At 39.5% G+C, this 22,788-nt stretch overlaps 1 protein-coding gene across 2 annotated transcripts; it reads left to right on the forward strand.

The window, feature by feature from the left end:
• The first annotated feature begins 6,331 nt into the window (after positions 1 to 6,331).
• stag2a (STAG2 cohesin complex component a) lies at positions 6,332 to 22,423 on the forward strand. 2 transcript variants are annotated; one of them, XM_034098492.2, is made up of 31 exons: positions 6,332 to 6,481; positions 6,985 to 7,081; positions 7,182 to 7,258; positions 7,366 to 7,570; positions 7,675 to 7,826; positions 8,010 to 8,083; positions 9,273 to 9,396; positions 10,010 to 10,108; positions 10,292 to 10,371; positions 10,696 to 10,803; positions 12,858 to 12,966; positions 13,136 to 13,253; positions 13,367 to 13,470; positions 13,564 to 13,656; positions 13,741 to 13,830; positions 13,921 to 14,124; positions 14,236 to 14,306; positions 14,459 to 14,546; positions 14,982 to 15,062; positions 15,545 to 15,637; positions 15,741 to 15,915; positions 16,006 to 16,145; positions 16,233 to 16,334; positions 16,575 to 16,723; positions 16,838 to 16,966; positions 17,060 to 17,265; positions 18,114 to 18,420; positions 18,528 to 18,638; positions 19,441 to 19,567; positions 20,062 to 20,139; positions 20,389 to 22,423. In XM_034098492.2, exons 1-31 carry the CDS (start codon positions 6,428 to 6,430, stop codon positions 20,410 to 20,412), a joined length of 3,669 nt encoding a protein of 1,222 aa, XP_033954383.2. In that variant the 5' UTR covers positions 6,332 to 6,427; the 3' UTR covers positions 20,413 to 22,423. The 2 variants fall into 2 exon arrangements, with proteins under 2 accessions (XP_033954383.2, XP_033954385.2); XM_034098494.2 differs by having other exon boundaries at positions 18,117 to 18,420.
• The last annotated feature ends 365 nt before the right edge of the window (positions 22,424 to 22,788 follow it).

A 22,788-nucleotide genomic window follows, 5' to 3' on the forward strand; every position in this document is an offset into this window, starting at 1 on the left:
AGATAACCTTAAATCTCTTCACTCAGGTATTTTTCCACAGGCCCTGAAAACTGCAGTCATTAAACCGATCTTAAAAAAGAATAATCTAGATGCTTCAGTAATGAACAATTACAGGCCCATATCAAACCCTCCCATTTCTAGGTAAAATCATTGAAAAGTTGTTTTTCAGTTGAGTAATTTCTTGCATTTAAATAACTGTTTCCAGTGTTCCAGTCAGGCTTTCGTCCAAACCACAGCACTGAGACTGCTCTTGTAAAGGTCTTTAATGACATCCACTTAAACACAGACAGTGGCAGAACTTCAGTGTTAGTATTATTAGATCTCAGTGCTGCGTTTGACACTGTTGACCACAGCATATTACTAGACCGACTGGAAAACTGGGTGGGACTTTCGGAAACAGTTCTAAATTGATTTGAATCCTACTTAAAGGACAGAAACAACTTTGTTTCTATAGGTAAATACACATCTGAGTTGACAAATATGACATGTGGGGTTCCTCAAGGCTCCATCTTGGGGCCTCTTCTCTTTAACATCTACATGCTACCACTGGCTCAGATAATGAAAAACAACAAAATAAGTTACCATAGCTATGCAGATGACACACACATTTACCTAACAATTTCACCAGGAGACTATGCTCCAATTCAAAACACTGAGTAAGTGCATTGAACAAATCAATGACTGGATGTGTCAGAACTTTCTCCAATTAAACAAAGATAAAACCGAGGTAATGGTTTTTGGAGCCAAGTCAGAACGTATAAAAGTTAGCGCTGAGCTTCAGTGTGCAATGTTCAAAACAACAGATAAGCCAGTAATCTAGGTGTAGTCATGGACTCTGACCTGAGTTTCAACAGTCACATTAAAAAAAGTTACTAAATCAGCCTACTATCACCTGAAGAATATATCTAGGATTAAAAGACTAATGTCACAGCAGGATTTGGAAAAACTTGTCCATGCCTTTATCTTCAGTAGACTCGACTACTGCAATGGTGTCTTCACAGGTCTCACTAAAAAATCTATTAGAAAGCTGCAGCTGATTCAGAACGCCGCTGCTCGAGTCCTCACTAACACTAAGAAAGTGGATCACATCACTCCTGTTCTGAAGTCTTTACACTGGCTTCCTGTGTGTCAAAGAATGCATTTCAAAATACTGCTGCTGGTTTATAAAGCACTGAATGGTTTAGGCCCAAAATACATTACTGACCTCCTGCTAAATTATGAACCATCCAGATCTCTCAGGTCTTCAGGGACTGGTCAGCTTTCTGTCCCCAGAGTCAGAACTAAACATGGAGAAGCAGCGTTCAGTTATTATGCTCCAAATATCTGGAACAAACTCCCAGAAACCTGCAGGTCCGCTGCAACTCTTACTACTTTTAAATCCAGGCTGAAGACTTTTCTTTTGTCGCTGCTTTTAATTGAACTATTCATATCTTAAACTGCACTGTAACTTTTATCCATGTATTTTTTCTTTTAATGTTTATTTTATTAGCTTTTCTTTTTTAATGCTTAATGTCTCTCATTTTTTGTAAAGCACTTTGAATTGCCTCTGTGTTGAAAAGTGCTATAAATAAACTTTCCTTGCCTTGCCTTGCCTAAATACTAAGTAAGTAGAAAAGATGTATTAGGAGTTATGTTGAATCCATCAAACAACCCCTTCAACAGAGCTTCTTAAAAAGGTATCCTTATAGAAATTGCATTGCAGAATCCATGTCTAGCTTTACAATCAATTGGCAGTCAAACAGTGGAAAGCTACTTTGTTATTCTTTTAATATCAAAACTAATTGGAAAACCTGTGAAATCCAAAAACTGGTGATGTGACTCTTTGTCTTTATGTGTGTGACACCCCATGTATTATCTCTCCTCAAAGTGATTGAAGGCAGAGCAGATGTTTATTCCACCTTCACAATACATTTTCAATAAGCCTTGTTTTTGTTATTCAAGGCTCTTCAGCCACCGTGGCCCTGAGGAGGAGGGATTACCCAGGAGGGGCAGGCAGAGCCTCAATGGAGGCCTTATCAAAACTACTGTGTTCTTCTTCTTGGAGAGCGAGGTAACGAGCCTCTGTCCATCTAAAGAACACTTTGATTCTACTGTTTCAGATCTTATTTTTAGTTTTCTGTGAGATAAGATCATTACAATTCCATAAATCAAATGGTTTCCCGAAACAAGGAATCTACTTTGTTTTTATTTGATTTAATAACATTTAACCATTTAACCAGCTCCATGAGCATGGGGCTTACCTGGTGGATAGCCTGTGGGAGTGTGGCTCCGAGCTGCTGAAGGACTGGGAGACGATGATCAGCCTGCTGCTGGACGAGCCCGCAGCAGGAGAGGAGGGTAAACATCCCTTTTTTTTTTTTTAAATAAGCGGCTCAGATTTATCTTTGGTTGTTGTAGTAATTTGCGTAAGTCTTTTAACGATATTAACTGTCTACGTCTGCCATCTTTAGCACTGACTGATGGCCAGGAGACGGCCTGGTGGAGATCATGCTCTGTGCCATCCGGCAGGCCTGTGAGTGCCACCCTCCTGTCGGCAGAAGCACAGGGAAGAGAGTGAGTGTGTGGTCATCAGGCTCCACATAGAGAGGGTTGATTGTTGAATGATTTCATGTTATTTACATTGTTGGATTTCTGTGCATTGAAAAGGTCCTGAATGCGAAGGAGAAGAAAACGCAGCTGGATGATCGGACACGGATCACAGAGATGTTTGCAGTCGCGCTGCCTCTGTTGTTGGCAAAGGTGATTACTTTTATCATGCACTGCATCAAACAGAGAACAAAGGCTGGTTTGATTCTTAACCATTTAACCTTTTATCTCTTTTAGTACTGTGTTGATATCGATAAGGTGACCAATTTGCTACAATACCAAAGTACTTTGATCTTGACATCTACACAACTGGCCGTCTGGAAAAGGTTTGTCAGTCTCTACATTTGTTCTTGATTGTGCAATTTGTAAATAGCATGCGGCATCAGGTAAACATGTGTTTTCATATTCTCATGAAGCATTTGGATGCCTTGCTGCGGCAAATCTGGGAGGTCCAGGATAAGCACACAGACATAGATGTCCTGGAGGCCTGCTCTACCACCTACCACTATCTCTCCAACGAAGAGTTCACCATCTTCAACCGCGTGAACATCGCCCGCTCCCAGCTGCTCGACGAGCTGGTGGACAAGTTTAACAGACTGCTGGAGGACTTCCTGCAGGAGGTGGGGGCTGTAGGAGTTTTCCTTTGTGTGGATAGCATGAAAGAATGTTCACAGGCGACTTCGATACAATGAATGTCAGGGTTTGACAAGGTTTGACCTCTTGTTTGTCAGGGTGAAGAACCAGATGAGGATGACGCCTACCAGGTTCTATCCACACTCAAGAAGATCAGCGCTTTCCACAAGTAAAGTTAACATGTTAACATTTCAGATGCACTATCCGCCATTTTAGTTCAATTTGGTTTTATTTTAAGGGGGAAGATGTAACTAATGGCATTTGTGTGAACTATGAACTACATATTAACTGTGTATCATTTGTTTTCTTTTTGTTCCAGTGCACATGACCTCTCTAAGTGGGATCTCTTCACCAGCATCTACCGGCTGCTGAACACCGGTCTGCAGAACGGGGATATGCCTGAGCAGGTAACAGCAGACTCACTTTGTCAGAAACTTCTCGCATAATGTCAACCAACATGTTCAGTCAATTAGTGCAAATATAGTACATGCACTTGTATAAGTATCCAGGTTACAGTGGGTTTCCTCCAGTAAGCCAATTTCGTACACTTCTTTTGAACAAGGGACTTGGTTTCTGTTATCAGAGGATCACGGGCATTGGTTTCTAATGAAAATGACATGACATACAGGGAAAGTAACAAATAATAACATAAGTAGTAAATATGAGAGAACGTAGTGAAGTTTGGGTGAGGGAGGAATAACCGACTTGCATCACTGATTAATATCAGGGTACCATAGAGTGTATATGGTTACTGCTCTGTATGTAAATAATTGTATCTGAGTAACCTGGTTATTTAAGTAAATAAATGGATCTTCTGATGTGCTTTCCTCCTTTCCCCACAGATTGTGATTCACTCATTGCAGTGCACACATTACATCATTCTGTGGCACCTAGCAAAGGTTTCAGACGGCGGCTCAATAAAGGTATTTACATATTTTTCACATAGCACTTATTTTGTCTATTGTCATGACAAATATAGCTACCATTTACCATAGATTCTTTTATTGCATTCTACTATAGGGCAACTGTCACTACACTACATTTGTCACTACTACTACTACTACTACTACTACTACTATTGATTCTGATTTAAAAAGGTTGAATTATGTATTTGATATGCAAAGTGTACATAAGGTATTATGTGCATGGCTCTTGCAGACACAAGGAGTTTTAGAGTACCATTTACACATCTTGTCAACTCACAAAATGTATAAAGAAAGCTGAACCAGCACGCAATTCCTATTTTAGGTCATGAGATCCAGAGTCAGCCCCCGTCTATTCAGAACATGACAGTCATGTTGTGTTGACATGGGCATTTTGGGATTGCCCGTCACAGTTGTAATGTGCCAGTGTTGTGTAAACACGCCCCCACAGGTTTCCTTCTATCACAGTAGTTCCTGTCACCAGCGGTGTAATGTAACGGAGTACATTTACTCGAATAATTTCCTCTTTTTTTTAATTTAATGTCCCCCTTTATTCAAGAAAATGTAAATGTACATCAAACATTATTACACACAAAACATTGACATCAGGGGTACACAGGTGTATATACTGGAGTAAAATATATATAGAAAGAAAGAAATCTTAAGAAATTATTTATAAAAACGAAAGGTAACATTTCAATTAAATTATTTATCTAATACACATTTGGTTTTGATTACCTTCTTATTTTATTTGAGTTATTTGTTGTACTTGTACTTTATCTAAGTATTCAATTGATGCTACTTTATACCTTTTCTTTACCTAACTTTAAAGGGAAAATATGTACTTTATCGCAACTTTTCCACTAGAGCTTTATTAACCTTACAGTTTTAGACTACAACAAGCAAATTAGATGTCTTATATTAATACATTAAACTACAGAGCATTATAAAATGAATTAACCATGCTTCATTAAAGTGATGTACATACACCTGTAATAATAATCTAGTAATATTAATAAGGTCATAATAAATGGTCATTCGTGCTTAATGAATACTTTTTCTTTTGGCTACTTAGTAGTATATCTTGATACTGAAAACTGAAATAAAGATCTGAAGGCATCCTCCACACCCAGGATTAAATGTGAATTAGAAGTTGGGGACAATTAACAAGAACACCGTTGTGTTCATAAAAGATTTTACAATCAACTGTATCCTAGAGGAAAGCAGTCACTTGCATACATAGAGATTTTTTCTTGAGTAGCTAGACTGCGTTTCATGGTGTCCACTCTGCCTAGGCTGGTGCATCACGGGTCATTTGTATTTCTGACAATATAAACAAACATGTTCTCTTCTTCCTGGTCCTGAGTATTGACACTCAGTCTTAATCCGAGACCTGTATCAGATGTACTGATTTTGTATGTGATGTACTGGCAGCCAGGGTCGGTGTCCTCATTCATCAACTAACTCCTCTCATCGATCTTTTTCCAGGTGCAGAGTTCCTTCTTGCTTGGTGTACAAGAGCAGCAGAAGCACTCAGTCCAGCAGATCCAGAAAATGTTAAAGAAATAGGATAGCAGACGCAGGAATGCACACAGACTTTTCAATTTTCTCCAGTAAGCAGTGCAATCATTGGATATATATTCCTCAATCAAAAATGTATTTTAATGTTTCTTATTTGTTTTGTATGCATGTACACTGTCATGTAAAGCTACAAAAATTATTTAAAAAAAATCTGTTTAGTGATTGTAAGTACTCTGTGGTTCACAAGAGAGGCAGAATCTCAGTGGTCCTCAGATACTGACTTTGAGGATCCTGATGGCAAAGATGCAAAGACAGCAAAGGGCATGGGTACGTTTCTTCTTCTTCTTTCTATGGTTTTGGTCTATCACTTTCACACCTTTACATATCCGTCTGTCTAATTCGGGTCACAGAGACTCTTAAGCCAAGCAACGCAAAACATGCATTCGGGGAAAGGCATGGAAAACCCCTGGCCAGATCCCAAGACTAACTGTAGAATGAAATGGATGTTATGCAGAAGCTGTGATTTAGACTGATCAGGAACTCCCACAACTCCCAGTAAACTGATGAGCTTTTCAGTCGACACAAACATATATGGATTGGGAGTTCTGATAACACATTAACAAACTTTCATCTCTGATTTGACATTTTATCCATAACAGGCAGCCAAGAAGGGGAAGAAGGCGCCCGGAGATAAGGCCAAAGGTGGGGGGGCAAGGAAGGCCCCCGGTGCTGGCAGGGTGAACGGCCATCATCAAGAGAACGGGATGGAGAACATGACCCTGTTCGAGGTGGTGAAAATGGGGAAAAGTGCCACACAGGTGCGTAAACACGAGTATGGAGAAGAGAGGATGTCTTGTGCTGTGGTTTCTTCTTATCTTCTAATGTTGTTAACATATTTTTTTCACATGGGTGGTAGCTGCAGGTTCCCTTTTTTAAATGTAATTGTATTATCATCTCTTTCGACTCCACTTCGAGCGATAGAATGACTAACAAAGAACTGCTAACAGAGCACTTATATACTAATAAAGGACTGGCTTATCTAAGCCAGTTGAGTAGCACTTGAAACGATTGGCTCTTTGAAACCTGATGTTCTTATATGATTCTGTTTTCTTCAAGGTTGTGTCTTCCTGGTCGAATGTACTTATTGTAAGTCGCTTTGGATAAAAGCGTCAGCTAAATGCAATGTAATGTAATGTAATATTAGGGCTAGTGATGGGAAGATCTTATTCTGTATCGGAATCAAAAACACTCTCAATAATAGATCAATGTGACTTTATATCATTGGGATAATAAGAAAATAACTGTCTGGTTTATTTTCCAGTCTGTTGTTGATGACTGGATCGAGGCATACAAACAGGACAGGGATGTTGCTCTCTTGGACTTAATCAACTTCTTCATTCAGTGCTCTGGTTGTAAAGGTAAGTGTCTGACAGGATGAGTCTAAATGTGTAGCAGGTTCGGTGGCTTAAACGAAAAAATGAATATGCTGAACTTGTTTTGGTTTGATTCCTTCCACAGGGGCTGTGAGTGGAGAGATGTTCAGAAATATGCAGAACTCTGAAATCATCCGAAAAATGACAGAGGAGTTTGACGAGGTGAAGCAGGCTTTGTTTCATTCACTCTATTACAGTAATCAGATTTCTAGCATGTTGAAGATATAGAGTGAAATGAATCTGATCATCTCTCTGCTCTCATCCAACAGGACAGCGGTGACTATCCGTTAACGATGTCAGGGCCACAGTGGAAGAAGTTCAGGATAAGCTTCTGTGACTTCATTGCGGTTCTGGTGCGTCAGTGCCAGTACAGCATCATTTACGATGAGTATATGATGGACACCATTATCTCACTGCTCACCGGCCTGTCTGACTCTCAGGTCCGGGCCTTCAGACACACAAGCACACTCGGAGGTTGGTCTTAATGTTTCAATCCACTCAAATGTCCTGCATTATGGTTTGCACGCTGTAATTGCATAGAAGTTGTTTTCCTTCCTGAATTTTGTGGTGTTCTGCAGCGATGAAGTTGATGACCGCCTTGGTGAACGTCGCTCTCAACCTGAGCATCAATATGGACAACACGCAGAGACAGTATGAAGCGGAGAGGAACAAGGTCATTGCAAAGAGAGCCAATGACAGGTTGGAGCTCCTGTTGCAGAAGCGTAAAGAGGTGAGAAGAAATATAAACATACAAACATTTCACATGAATGTTATGCTTCCCATAGCTAAAATACATCTTCTAATAGAGCTTTTAGTATTTCGTCATTGAGGGTTCAGAAGCCACACACTCTTTTTTGTTTGTCTATTTTCATGTAATTATTCTAAAAAGTATCCCTTTTTGTTTTTCTTTCAGCTTCAAGAAAATCAAGATGAAATCGAGAACATGATGAATGCAATTTTTAAAGGAGTGTTTGTTCACAGATATCGGTAAGTCAATATTGATTTACTAACACACTGTATACTGACTGGGATTTCACTGAGGAGCCTGTCACGACAGTCCAACAGGAACCTTGCAGTGGTCACTGCTGGCGTTTGGCGCCCTCTAGTGGGAAATAAATGTTAACACTATTATAAGCCCTTATGATTTAAAGGTCCCATGACATGGCCATTTCTACTGATCATAATTCCATTGTTGAGGTCTACTAGAATAGATGTATATTGTGCAATTTTACAAACTCACATTGGTTTCTCATACAGCATCTCTGTAAAGTATGTGTATTCACTCTCTGTCCTAAACGGCTTGTTGGAGCTCCTGCCTCTCCCCCGCCCACCATTCCCTGTGAGCCCACTGTGCTCTGATTGGTCAGCTCGCCCACTCTGTTCTGATGAGTCCACCACCGTTACAGCGGAACATCAGTGATTATGTGTTACAATGGCGTTTGTTACCAACCAGAAAATGACACCAGTAATGACAAACAGATGAGAATGCTGCGTGGGGTCTGGGTGCCGTGTTGGCGGGACGTTGCGAGGCTCGCTGCTCCGCCCTTTGAGGCTCGAGGAGCGGACAGTGTGAGCTGGCTTACTGGTGTGGTTTCCTGGTTGCTGCGTGGGCTCGGCGAGAGCGTGAGACACAGCGAGACACAGCGATACCCAGCCTGAAACCAGCCCGAGCACACACACACACACCCGCAGCCTGGCTGTGAGTCTGTGTGTGTGCTCACACACAGACTCACAGCCTCGCCGCGTCCTGCCGTCTCAGGCTGAGAAATCACCGGAGCTGCAGCTGAGAAAATATTGAGTGTGTATGTGGGAGGAAGTCCGCAGATTACTTAACGTAACGGCTCCGCGGACGTAACGTAACGGCTCCGCAGATTGGTCCATTTGGACCAATGGGTCCATTTGGGTCGTCGTTACGCCACTTAGTACCAGGAAGATAAATCTCCAACTGTGTTAGAGTTTTACTCGCTACAGGGGGTACTTTGAGGGTTTTTGACTTTGCAGACTGTTTACATGCATAAAAACCTTCATAACACACAAGGGGACGGGTAATAACCAGAAAAGCATGACATGGGACCTTTAAGTCAAAGCTCTTACAGCTCTGAACAATTGTCTTTTCATAATGGGATTTTATAATATATGAATGACTAATTAAATACAATCTGTTGTGCTTTGCCAGTGATTCCATTGCTGAGATCCGAGCTATTTGTATTGAGGAGATTGGAATGTGGATGAAGCTGTACAGCGACGCCTTCCTTAACGACAGCTACCTGAAGTATGTTGGCTGGACAATGCATGACAAGGTGAGCTCACAGACTGCCTCTGTTTTGTGAATAAACAAATAATCTTTACTGAAGCAAAGCTGATTAAGTGACAAAAAACTGTCCACATAAATCGTCACAATTTAGACCAACTTCAAATCTCAGTTTAAATCAAACTAACCAATCCTGCCTTTCAATAGATGTTAGAGTACAAGCCACACATAGTCCTCCTTGTTTAAATATTTTTACTGTGAAAAGCAGCTAATGATTGGATTATTTTTCATTTGAGACTCTAGTAACATTAGAAATGTCCCTGTTTCCTCTCTCTTATCTCTTTGTTCGGCACCAGTGGTGCTCGTGTGTTCTCAGTTGTTTTAGGATAAGTCTATGATATGATTTGTTTACAATCTAAATCATAAAGAGAAATGCATCAATATCAGCAGAAACAGTAGACAAAGACTACAATATTATGTCTATATACTGTATCAACATTTGATAAATAATTTTGACTTTTAGCATTGAAAAAAGCAAGTCACCCTTTTTTGTTTGGGGCTAAAAAGTAATAAACATTTTTAATTAGGTTTATGGTAAAGTAACATTTGAGTTTTCACAACAAAATAGGGTAGATATTTATGTATTTCTCCTGTCACTCCAGCAAGGGGAGGTGCGCCTGAAGTGTGTGAGCGCCCTGCAGGGCCTGTTCTACAGCCGGGAGCTGGGCGCCCGACTGGAGCTCTTCACAAGTCGCTTCAAGGTGAGCCAGCAGGAGCACCACCTCAGTGCCAGTTAGTCTTAAACACCATGAAAAATGTGGGGAAATGAGAGGCTTTACACTTCACTTGTTGCATCTTTATATGCAGATAACTTCAGATTACCCTTGATATGACAACTAATGTTTCGGTTAAGATTTTGTAACAAAAGTTACTCTCATTGACAGGACCGCATCGTGTCTATGACTCTGGACAAGGAATATGATGTTGCAGTGCAAGCCATTAAACTTCTGACTCTGGTCCTGCAGTGAGTAACCTCCTTTCCTCCTGAATGGCATTCTGCATGTAATCTTGGTTAATGAATAAGAATAATGTGGCAATACGCATTAAAGTAAACATGGCAAATCTCACTACAAATTGGGATTCAACATATGTGGCTCACGGAAGGGGTTATTATTTTGAGTTTGTAATACAGTAGCTGAGTGTAAAATGGGGAGGATATTACATTTTTGATGGCTTGAATATTCATGGTTTTTCCCTAATATTTTAAACAAATCATTTACACATTTACCTAGTCTTATCTCTGATGGCTGGCCTCCATTAGTAATACAGTATGTATTTGTTCTAACAGGAGTAGTGATGAGGTTCTGACAGCAGAGGATTGTGAGAGCGTTTATCATCTGGTTTACTCAGCACATCGACCCATCGCTGTTTCAGCAGGAGAATTTCTCTTCAAGAAGTAAGTGTTTTTTGAAACAGTTGAACCGTTACTTTGTGGTTACATAAGACATTTATTATATATTAAACTATTTAGGGGTCTTGTTCTGTCCGCTTAGTTGACTTTGTAAGATAACCTTAAATCTCTTCACTCAGGTATTTTTCCACAGGCCCTGAAAACTGCAGTCATTAAACCGATCTTAAAAAAGAATAATCTAGATGCTTCAGTAATGAACAATTACAGGCCCATATCAAACCTCCCATTTCTAGGTAAAATCATTGAAAAAGTTGTTTTTCAGTTGAGTAATTTCTTGCATTTAAATAACTGTTTCGATGTGTTCCAGTCAGGCTTTCGTCCAAACCACAGCACTGAGACTGCTCTTGTAAAGGTCTTTAATGACATCCACTTAAACACAGACAGTGGCAGAACTTCAGTGTTAGTATTATTAGATCTCAGTGCTGCGTTTGACACTGTTGACCACAGCATATTACTAGACCGACTGGAAAACTGGGTGGGACTTTCGGAAACAGTTCTAAATTGATTTGAATCCTACTTAAAGGACAGAAACAACTTTGTTTCTATAGGTAAATACACATCTGAGTTGACAAATATGACATGTGGGGTTCCTCAAGGCTCCATCTTGGGGCCTCTTCTCTTTAACATCTACATGCTACCACTGGCTCAGATAATGAAAAACAACAAAATAAGTTACCATAGCTATGCAGATGACACACACATTTACCTAACAATTTCACCAGGAGACTATGCTCCAATTCAAACACTGAGTAAGTGCATTGAACAAATCAATGACTGGATGTGTCAGAACTTTCTCCAATTAAACAAAGATAAAACCGAGGTAATGGTTTTTGGAGCCAAGTCAGAACGTATAAAAGTTAGCGCTGAGCTTCAGTGTGCAATGTTCAAAACAACAGATAAAGCCAGTAATCTAGGTGTAGTCATGGACTCTGACCTGAGTTTCAACAGTCACATTAAAAAAGTTACTAAATCAGCCTACTATCACCTGAAGAATATATCTAGGATTAAAAGACTAATGTCACAGCAGGATTTGGAAAAACTTGTCCATGCCTTTATCTTCAGTAGACTCGACTACTGCAATGGTGTCTTCACAGGTCTCACTAAAAAATCTATTAGAAAGCTGCAGCTGATTCAGAACGCCGCTGCTCGAGTCCTCACTAACACTAAGAAAGTGGATCACATCACTCCTGTTCTGAAGTCTTTACACTGGCTTCCTGTGTGTCAAAGAATGCATTTCAAAATACTGCTGCTGGTTTATAAAGCACTGAATGGTTTAGGCCCAAAATACATTACTGACCTCCTGCTAAATTATGAACCATCCAGATCTCTCAGGTCTTCAGGGACTGGTCAGCTTTCTGTCCCCAGAGTCAGAACTAAACATGGTAGAAGCAGCGTTCAGTTATTATGCTCCAAATATCTGGAACAAACTCCCAGAAACCTGCAGGTCCGCTGCAACTCTTACTACTTTTAAATCCAGGCTGAAGACTTTTCTTTTTGTCGCTGCTTTTAATTGAACTATTCATATCTTAAACTGCACTGTAACTTTTATCCATGTATTTTTTCTTTTAATGTTTATTTTATTAGCTTTTCTTTTTTAATGCTTAATGTCTCTCATTTTTTGTAAAGCACTTTGAATTGCCTTGTGTTGAAAAGTGCTATATAAATAAACTTTCCTTGCCTTGCCTTGCCTTAAATACTAAGTAAGTAGAAAAGATGTATTAGGAGTTATGTTGAATCCATCAAACAACCCCTTCAACAGAGCTTCTTAAAAAGGTATCCTTATAGAAATTGCATTGCAGAATCCATGTCTAGCTTTACAATCAATTGGCAGTCAAACAGTGGAAAGCTACTTTGTTATTCTTTTAATATCAAAACTAATTGGAAAACCTGTGAAATCCAAAAAACTGGTGATGTGACTCTTTGTCTTTATGTGTGTGACACCCCATGTATTATCTCTCCTCAAAGTGATTGAAGGCAGAGCAGATGTTTATTCCACCTTCACAATACATTTTCAATAAGCCTTGTTTTTGTTATTCAAGGCTCTTCAGCCACCGTGGCCCTGAGGAGGAGGGATTACCCAGGAGGGGCAGGCAGAGCCTCAATGGAGGCCTTATCAAAACTACTGTGTTCTTCTTCTTGGAGAGCGAGGTAACGAGCCTCTGTCCATCTAAAGAACACTTTGATTCTACTGTTCAGATCTTATTTTTAGTTTTCTGTGAGATAAGATCATTACAATTCCATAAATCAAATGGTTTCCCGAAAACAAGGAATCTACTTTGTTTTTATTTGATTTAATAACATTTAACCATTTAACCAGCTCCATGAGCATGGGGCTTACCTGGTGGATAGCCTGTGGGAGTGTGGCTCCGAGCTGCTGAAGGACTGGGAGACGATGATCAGCCTGCTGCTGGACGAGCCCGCAGCAGGAGAGGAGGGTAAACATCCCTTTTTTTTTTTTTAAATAAGCGGCTCAGATTTATCTTTGGTTGTTGTAGTAATTTGCGTAAGTCTTTTAACGATATTAACTGTCTACGTCTGCCATCTTTAGCACTGACTGATGGCCAGGAGACGGCCCTGGTGGAGATCATGCTCTGTGCCATCCGGCAGGCCTGTGAGTGCCACCCTCCTGTCGGCAGAAGCACAGGGAAGAGAGTGAGTGTGTGGTCATCAGGCTCCACATAGAGAGGGTTGATTGTTGAATGATTTCATGTTATTTACATTGTTGGATTTCTGTGCATTGAAAAGGTCCTGAATGCGAAGGAGAAGAAAACGCAGCTGGATGATCGGACACGGATCACAGAGATGTTTGCAGTCGCGCTGCCTCTGTTGTTGGCAAAGGTGATTACTTTTATCATGCACTGCATCAAACAGAGAACAAAGGCTGGTTTGATTCTTAACCATTTAACCTTTTATCTCTTTTAGTACTGTGTTGATATCGATAAGGTGACCAATTTGCTACAAATACCAAAGTACTTTGATCTTGACATCTACACAACTGGCCGTCTGGAAAAGGTTTGTCAGTCTCTACATTTGTTCTTGATTGTGCAATTTGTAAATAGCATGCGGCATCAGGTAAACATGTGTTTTCATATTCTCATGAAGCATTTGGATGCCTTGCTGCGGCAAATCTGGGAGGTCCAGGATAAGCACACAGACATAGATGTCCTGGAGGCCTGCTCTACCACCTACCACTATCTCTCCAACGAAGAGTTCACCATCTTCAACCGCGTGAACATCGCCCGCTCCCAGCTGCTCGACGAGCTGGTGGACAAGTTTAACAGACTGCTGGAGGACTTCCTGCAGGAGGTGGGGGCTGTAGGAGTTTTCCTTTGTGTGGATAGCATGAAAGAATGTTCACAGGCGACTTCGATACAATGAATGTCAGGGTTTGACAAGGTTTGACCTCTTGTTTGTCAGGGTGAAGAACCAGATGAGGATGACGCCTACCAGGTTCTATCCACACTCAAGAAGATCAGCGCTTTCCACAAGTAAAGTTAACATGTTAACATTTCAGATGCACTATCCGCCATTTTAGTTCAATTTTGGTTTTATTTTAAGGGGGAAGATGTAACTAATGGCATTTGTGTGAACTATGAACTACATATTAACTGTGTATCATTTGTTTTCTTTTTGTTTCCAGTGCACATGACCTCTCTAAGTGGGATCTCTTCACCAGCATCTACCGGCTGCTGAACACCGGTCTGCAGAACGGGGATATGCCTGAGCAGGTAACAGCAGACTCACTTTGTCAGAAACTTCTCGCATAATGTCAACCAACATGTTCAGTCAATTAGTGCAAATATAGTACATGCACTTGTATAAGTATCCAGGTTACAGTGGGTTTCCTCCAGTAAGCCAATTTCGTACACTTCTTTTGAACAAGGGACTTGGTTTCTGTTATCAGAGGATCACGGGCATTGGTTTCTAATGAAAATGACATGACATACAGGGAAAGTAACAAATAATAACATAAGTAGTAAATATGAGAGAACGTAGTGAAGTTTGGGTGAGGGAGGAATAACCGACTTGCATCACTGATTAATATCAGGGTACCATAGAGTGTATATGGTTACTGCTCTGTATGTAAATAATTGTATCTGAGTAACCTGGTTATTTAAGTAAATAAATGGATCTTCTGATGTGCTTTCCTCCTTTCCCCACAGATTGTGATTCACTCATTGCAGTGCACACATTACATCATTCTGTGGCACCTAGCAAAGGTTTCAGACGGCGGCTCAATAAAGGTATTTACATATTTTTCACATAGCACTTATTTTGTCTATTGTCATGACAAATATAGCTACCATTTACCATAGATTCTTTTATTGCATTCTACTATAGGGCAACTGTCACTACACTACATTTGTCACTACTACTACTACTACTACTACTACTACTATTGATTCTGATTTAAAAAGGTTGAATTATGTATTTGATATGCAAAGTGTACATAAGGTATTATGTGCATGGCTCTTGCAGACACAAGGAGTTTTAGAGTACCATTTACACATCTTGTCAAACTCACAAAATGTATAAAGAAAGCTTAGTGGTTTCATCTTAAGGCACTCACTGACAGCTAAAGGTTTCAGTAAGTAGCAAACATGAGTTTATATGAAGTCCAGCTGGTAAAACTACGATACTGACTTACTGTGTTTTATCTTGTGTTTTCGACTGCTAAAAAGAATCGAACACTAATCAATACTAACTGAATATCTGTTCCTTTCAGGGTGACATGGTGACCTTGAGAAAGCAAATGAGAGCTTTCTGCTTAATGTGTCAGCGTTACCTAAACGGCATCAACAACGCCGTTAAAGAACAGGTGGGTTATGCTGAAAGGACAGCTCTTTAATTCATGATTTTTCTACATTGCCTCTCATGACTTGAACATGTTCATCAATGCTTAAGTGTTGTGTTTATTTCAGGCCTTCACCATTCTATGTGATCTCCTACTGATCTTCAGTCACCAAATTATGTCTTCAGGCCGGGAACAACTGGAGCCTCTGGTCTTTATGCCAGACTCCTCTCTGCAGGTCGATCTGCTCAACTTCATCCTAGATCAAGTGTTCATTGATCAGGATGATGACAACAACAGCACAGGTCAGAGTCGCTCAGCATTGCAGAAGTGTGAAAAGTGACAAAGCATGGACTACTACTGATTGTTTTTATTTATTATTTTGTATTTTCCAGATGGACAGCAGGATGATGAAGGCAGTAAAATCGAGGCTCTGCACAAGAGAAGAAACCTTCTAGCTGCCTACTGTAAATTAATCACTTTCAATGTGGTGGAAATGAACACCGGAGCAGACGTATTTAAACAGTACATGAGGGTAGGTTTTATATCATTTTAATTGAGTTGTAAATATTCCTCCTACCCTGCTCTCCTTGCTAACAGCATTCTTTTCCTCTTTCCTCAGTATTACAATGACTACGGAGATATCATCAAGGAGACGATGAGTAAAACAAGACAAATCGACAAGATACAATGTGCAAAGACACTTGTATTGAGCCTGCAAACGGTAAGAGTGGAGACTCTCTAACATAACTTATCTATTGTTGCCTTGCTTATTTTTCTTTACGGAACACATCGGTAGATGCCAGCAAACGAAAACAAAAGATGAAGTATTTACTGACTTTCATGGTAATTTAAAAGGCATCAGTTATACAAAAGCTTGATCCAGTGTACCACGTAAACACAGGAAGATGATGGTCTTTGGGGAAGGTTAAAATAAGTGTATTTCTGTGGTTTTCTTTTATAGTTATTCAATGAGATGTTGTCTGAACTTGGCTTCAATGTCGACCGCTCAACATCAGCCTTCTGTGGCATAAAAGAGCTCGCCCGACGCTTCTCGTTGACTTTTGGCTTGGACCAGGTGAAGACCAGGGAGGCTATTGCCATGTTGCATAAGTAAGTAACCATCCTGAGACGAGGCCTAATGGTTTACAGCTTTACAATCCAGTTCTTACTATGACAGCCGGTTTGAATGAGCAAGGCAAATCATTATTTCCCTCTGTGTTTCAGGGATGGAATTGAGTTTGCTTTTAAGGAACCGAGTCCCCAAGGACCAGGGAGTCCACCTCTCAATCTCTCTTTCTTGGATGTCCTGAGCGAGTTCTCCAGCAAACTACTTCGGCAGGACAAGAGAACAGTGTACGTTTGTGTGTCTGATTGTGTTTAGCATGAAGCTGAGGAGTTTTCTCACAAGTTCCTGAGTGTGACTGTTGCATTTTGTCACTTGTACAGTCACACATACCTGGAGCGCTTCATGACGGTTCAGATGGCCCTGCAGCGAGAGGACTGTTGGCTGCCCCTCATCTCCTACCGGAACTCCCTGCAGGCCAGAGGGGACGATGACACCATGTCTGTCCTCAGTGGGATCAGCAGTCGGGGGTCCACCAGGAGCAAGAAGGCCAAGCCAGCCACTGCTAGCAAACGGAAATATCCTGAAGGTGGGCGACTTTTGGAATCATTATACTCAGTCATATAAGTTACTTCCTGAACTATTAGAGATGGAGTTGACACAGAAAGTAATGTCACAAACACCCACACACAAACAACATGACATTTGTGTGGAAGATGACGTAAGACCCAACACCTGTAAAACCTGCAAGTCCAAAATCAGCTGTGTAGGAAAAACCTTAAAAACAAGATTTTTACAACCAGAATGTCCCATATTTAGTGCAGTTTTGGAGAAAATTTAAGTTATTCTAAGTTTATTTAATAGTCAATGTTTTTTTATGAACAATGTTTGTGTATGCAAATTATTAAGTTCAATTATAGTTTTAAGAAAGGGGTCCAACTTTTAAAACAATCATATGTGTATATATAGAGCCTGTGACCTAAGTTTTTCACTGCCATATCTACACTGTAGCTAATGTGCAAATGACAATAAAGCCTTGAATTGAATTGAATCCAACGAGAAAAATGCAATTAGTGCATCTCTATGTAAACCCCAAAGTGCCCCCCTTTGCAGAAACAATATTAGTTTGTCATTACCGTTGCTAAATAGCAAATACATAGACACAAAGTTGTAAATGCTTGGGTGTTTTTTACCCCTTTTTAATAGAATAGAATAGAATAGAATATATCCTTATTGTCATCACACATCAGTGCAACGAAATTCAGTTGGCATCTCTCAATGCAATACATAACATAAATAAGAACACATCCATAAAAACAGTGATAAAGCAGAGATAGTAGCAATAATAATCAGGGTCATCATATGCACTTTACCAGAATGTTAAAATATATAAAGCTACAAACGAAATTGAAACGCATGCTAAATTATTTTCTGTAGCAGAAGAGAGCAGCTGCAGCAGCAGTGATGCAGTCTGGATGAACCGTGAGCAGAACGCGCAGACGCCAGTGATGATGCATTCGCCAGTGATGATGCATTCGCCAGTGATGATGCATTCGCCAGTGATGATGCATTCGCCCCACCTCACCTCCACCGTGCTGAGGGATCCAAAGAAGATGAGGCCAGAAGACAGCTACACCGGCGCTTACAGCATGCCGACAGAGCAGCTTCCCCATCAGCCTGTGCCTCTCCAGCAGCAGCAGCAGCAGCAGCCACATCACCATCATCAGGCTGCCATGGATTACAAGTAAGAAAACATTTAATTGACCTTGAAGTGAATATTGCAAATGTTGCTTTTGTTAAACTATGGGATTTAAGAAGTCGTGTTAAATAATGAACACCCTGTACCCACAGTACACAGGTTACTTGGATGTTGACACAGAGACAACAAGCTGAGGCCCATCAGCAGCAAGAGCGGGTCAGCATGCAATACGCCAAGATGAGGAACCACATGCAGCAAGCAATGTAAGATGGCACTCCTCTTCAGAGTATATAAGGTCGCGTTCACACCAGCCTTGTATAGTCCGGTTGAATCGAACCCTGGTGCGTTTCACCGCTTGGTGCGGTTCGTTTGGGTCGGTGTGAACGCAGTCCAAGACCTCTAAAGTGAACTAAACAACCGGACTCTGGTCCGCTAAAAAGAGGTGGTCTCGGACCGCTTGCAAGTGAACTCTGGAGAGTTTCATCACTGGTGTGAATGCAGTCCGCACCAAAATATAGGAAGCGTAGTATTTACGAGTCACAAGAATGCGGATATCTTCAAAATCTTTAGCAAAAGAGTAAAGCAGAATGAAGTGTTGAACAGTGTGTCAAAATGCTCCGTCAACAATACATAAAAGTTAGAGCCACCTGTCGTCTGTGAAACGCTCTCCTTACTGTAGAACGTCTCTCATTATATGTTATAATGTTTTTTTTGTTTCTGATTATATAATTATACGCTCCGCATGAAAATAACCTGCCGATGCTCCATGGCGGAGGCTCCGGTAGAGTGCCGGGATTTGCGTGTTTACCCCGTTAATGTCTGACCAATTGTTGAACAGCATTTCCGTGCACATGACTTGTGTTTAAAGTTCATAGTCTGTTTGAGTTTTGCCCAAAGCAAACCGAACCTTCTGAAAAATGAAACAATGTAACAAACTGTCGTCTGGCGCACCAGAGAAGCAATGCGACCTAAAACTAAACAAAGTAACAGGTTTTCTTTGTATTGACATCCATACATAAATAGTAAAGCAAAATCCCCTAACAAGTATCTGTTTGTACTGCTCAGTCGCCGAGGCTCAGGACTCATGGAGGACGATGAGGAGCCAATAGTGGAGGATGTGATGATGTCATCAGAGGACCGCTTGGAGGACATTAATGAGGGCATGGACTTTGACACAATGGACATTGATTTGGTAATTCAAAGCTGCAAGAATGTGTTGGATAATTTAAAAAAAAATTGCTTATTAACACATCCAGCAGTTACAGAACAACATTATACATTATTTTAACTGTTTGTGTTACAGTGATTGTAAGTCTAGCATTCACTCATGTTATGGTCTGAGGGAAATATCTGCCTCCTTATTTGATAAATGCTCCACTTTGTTAACAAGTCACTATCACTAACTGTCTGTCTGCTGTTTGGTGCTGAGCAGTTTTGAACAGTGGGGTTTTAAAACGTTTTCTCTTAAAACAGCTGCTTGCCTTGACAGTTGTTATGACTCAGTCATGCTTTACTAGTTGCAACATTTCCTAGGACGTTTCCTTTAAATAACAAAGTGTTGTTGCTTTGTGCAAAATAACAACATTTGCACATGAGAATAATTTTCAGCATTTGATAGTTGATGAAGCACATTTGTTTCTATCTGTTTTGTCAAACTGAATTTCTGACCCAGCCGTTATTTTTCAGCCTGCATCAAAGAATCGCAGAGAGAGAACTGAACTAAAACCGGACTACTTTGATCCGTCTTCAATCATGGATGACTCGGTAAGTATTTACTTATTTGCTTCTTTTAAAATGTGGCCATCATTACTCACAATTGTAGGCCTGTTACCTAGAGGGATGCAGGGTGGGAGCAATAAATAGCATTAACAACAATAACAATGGATTCCTAAGGAAACCCTACTAGATAAAAACCCCATCAACAACTCCAGAGTCATGTCAATAAACCACTTTACTAGTTCTGTTAACCTTCAAGGCTTTAAATTGTTAATTGAATTGTGTGTGTTTTTTTAGGTTCTCAATGTTTCCATGTTCTAAAACAAATGGATGCATCAAGGAGAATGTGTTATCAAATCCTTGGAAGACAAGATTGATGGCTGTTCTCTGTGAAAATCAGAATGGAGCAAAATGGACTGCTATAAATGGTTTGTGAGACACCAACATTTGCCTCTTTAACACTTTGTTAAACATTTAGAGCGAGAGCTTGAATTCGAATTTTATTCTGATATTTTCACACACAGGACTTTTGTCACGTTGCAGCTACAATGTTTCTGCTTTTGTTCAGTTACCCTTAAAACAACTTGATGTTAGTTTAGCAGTGCATACAATATGTGGCAGGTGCATGGTGAGGGGATAATAACAGATTGAAATTCAAATTCGTTATATATACCTTTAATCTTTTTGATTCAGTAGACAGGAATTGTCTGATGTAAATACATAGTGGCCAATATACAGGAGGGGTGAACACAATTTCATGAACACCAGTTGATAGAAATACAATAACCCTGCAAAATAATGCTTCAGTGTTCAGTCAAACACTATAATGACACTGCACTTTGTCACAGAGGTATTCATTAATATCTATGATCATTTAACAGCCATATTTTTAGAAATGATCATAGACTCCAATCAATTCCTCTCTGATGCAACCTTAACAGAAATTGAACCTCATAAGATTAGTAGAATCAACCTTATTACAGGGCTATTGAATTGGACTGCATTATAATGTAAAGGTGTCAGCGATATTGCGTTTACCTGCCGTACTTTTAAACTGTAGAATTTGGCATGGCATGTAGCCATATATCAAAACATGTATACAGTAAAGTATAATGTGAACTGGCGTCTCATATTGCTCAAAGGCCTTGCCAGAAATTATATACGACATTCTCCGATTTCTTTGTGATGGTATTTTTAGAAATGTATGTGTTCTGCTTTTATACCTTATGGATGACTTTCATTTATAGATATTTTGTAATGACAATCAAATGTAAATGAATGGTTTTTAATCATGTTATTTCACATAGATGTTGAAATAATCATTTTTAATGAAAATGATTATGTTACTAAAGATATGGCCAGTTGTTTGTATTTTCTTTGAATCTCTTTAATATGAATGGGGCAGAAGTAAAGCATTGCTCAAATGTAGTAATTTGACAAATTGATGACTGCATCTACAATTATTTTTGAATATTGGGAGCATTCAGAGTATCATACATACAATTTTGACTCAACCTTAAACATGAACCTATAAACCATAACCTCCTATATCTTAACTATTTTCTCCACGGTATAGTATCTAGTAATATCTTATAAAACAGATATGCCATAGATTAAATCTTTAATAGAAAATGATTTTTTTAAACGGGTGAGAAAGCTGTGTGTGTGGTTTGTTTTTTTCCAGTTTGAAAGTGTGCAGAGGATTTTTTCAAAAGCCAATTTATTTGATGAGCCACTGTTGTGTGTATAAGAATAATAGAATTATTCTAAATTACAAAGTTTTAGAATGCTTTAGTTATCTATCATAGTATCAGAATTGTATATTATACAATTATAGATGTGTAATATATTGTGAATCGGTGCTCATTTTATCCTTGTTTCTTTTTGCTTGAAATTTTAGGGAAAGTTTAAATAGAATGTAACTATTTGAAGTTCACCTACTACCTTGCAAGTATACATACAGTACATTGTTTTGTTTGTCTTTCAATGGATTGTTGCGATATTTCTTTACCTCTGTGTATAGGTCTGGTGGGCAGAATAAGATTTAATGGAAAATGGTGTATTCATATTGTAGTTAGAAACAAGACCCTAATATTCTTCCGAATCTCATCATAAACTGGACAAAACGGATCACATGGTTTTTAACATTGCCATATACATACTGACTATTCATATGAGGCAGATGAGAAAAATACATCTTAGAATTGCTTGTATATTTACATGAATCCTTCATTTTGAATCTTTGTTTGCATTGAACTGCTGAAAATGTGCATACATCTGTATGTGTACACATTTAAATATTTGTGTATATTAAATTTGTGTTTTTATTCTATTTGTGTCCTATTGTATCCTTTACCATTTGTATTTGTGTCTGATGATGTAACATGAACCTTCTGCAACTGTGTGGTATTTTAATTAATCGAAGTTGTAGTTCATATGAATGAAAAGTTGCAAGATAAAAAATAAATACTCTCTTAGTTTTAGTTTATTTGTTAAATATACTACAACATTTAGCCATGTTTAACCCATTTTCTTTAACAATACTATTAATTAAGTTAACATTGATTGGCTTTTCAGTTTAAATAAGTTTAGCGACATTTTTTGAAACCATGGTTACACTATGATGTGTTAAATGAAGGTGGCTTTTACACCTCCCCCACCCAAAAAACGAGTTATGTTATTTAAGTTTAGTCGAAT

Source organism: Pseudochaenichthys georgianus, chromosome 14, assembly GCF_902827115.2.
Source record: "Pseudochaenichthys georgianus chromosome 14, fPseGeo1.2, whole genome shotgun sequence".
In the NCBI taxonomy this organism is placed as follows: domain Eukaryota; kingdom Metazoa; phylum Chordata; class Actinopteri; order Perciformes; family Channichthyidae; genus Pseudochaenichthys; species Pseudochaenichthys georgianus.

Excerpts from the sequence above, each read along its gene's own strand:
- stag2a (XM_034098492.2), top strand. The coding sequence starts at position 6,428 with ATGGAGAACATGACCCTGTTCGAGGTGGTGAAAATGGGGAAAAGTGCC. Across the intron at positions 10,372-10,695 it reads CTTCTGACTCTGGTCCTGCA|GAGTAGTGATGAGGTTCTGA; the intron begins GTGAGTAACCTC and ends TTGTTCTAACAG. Across the intron at positions 19,568-20,061 it reads ACACAATGGACATTGATTTG|CCTGCATCAAAGAATCGCAG; the intron begins GTAATTCAAAGC and ends GTTATTTTTCAG.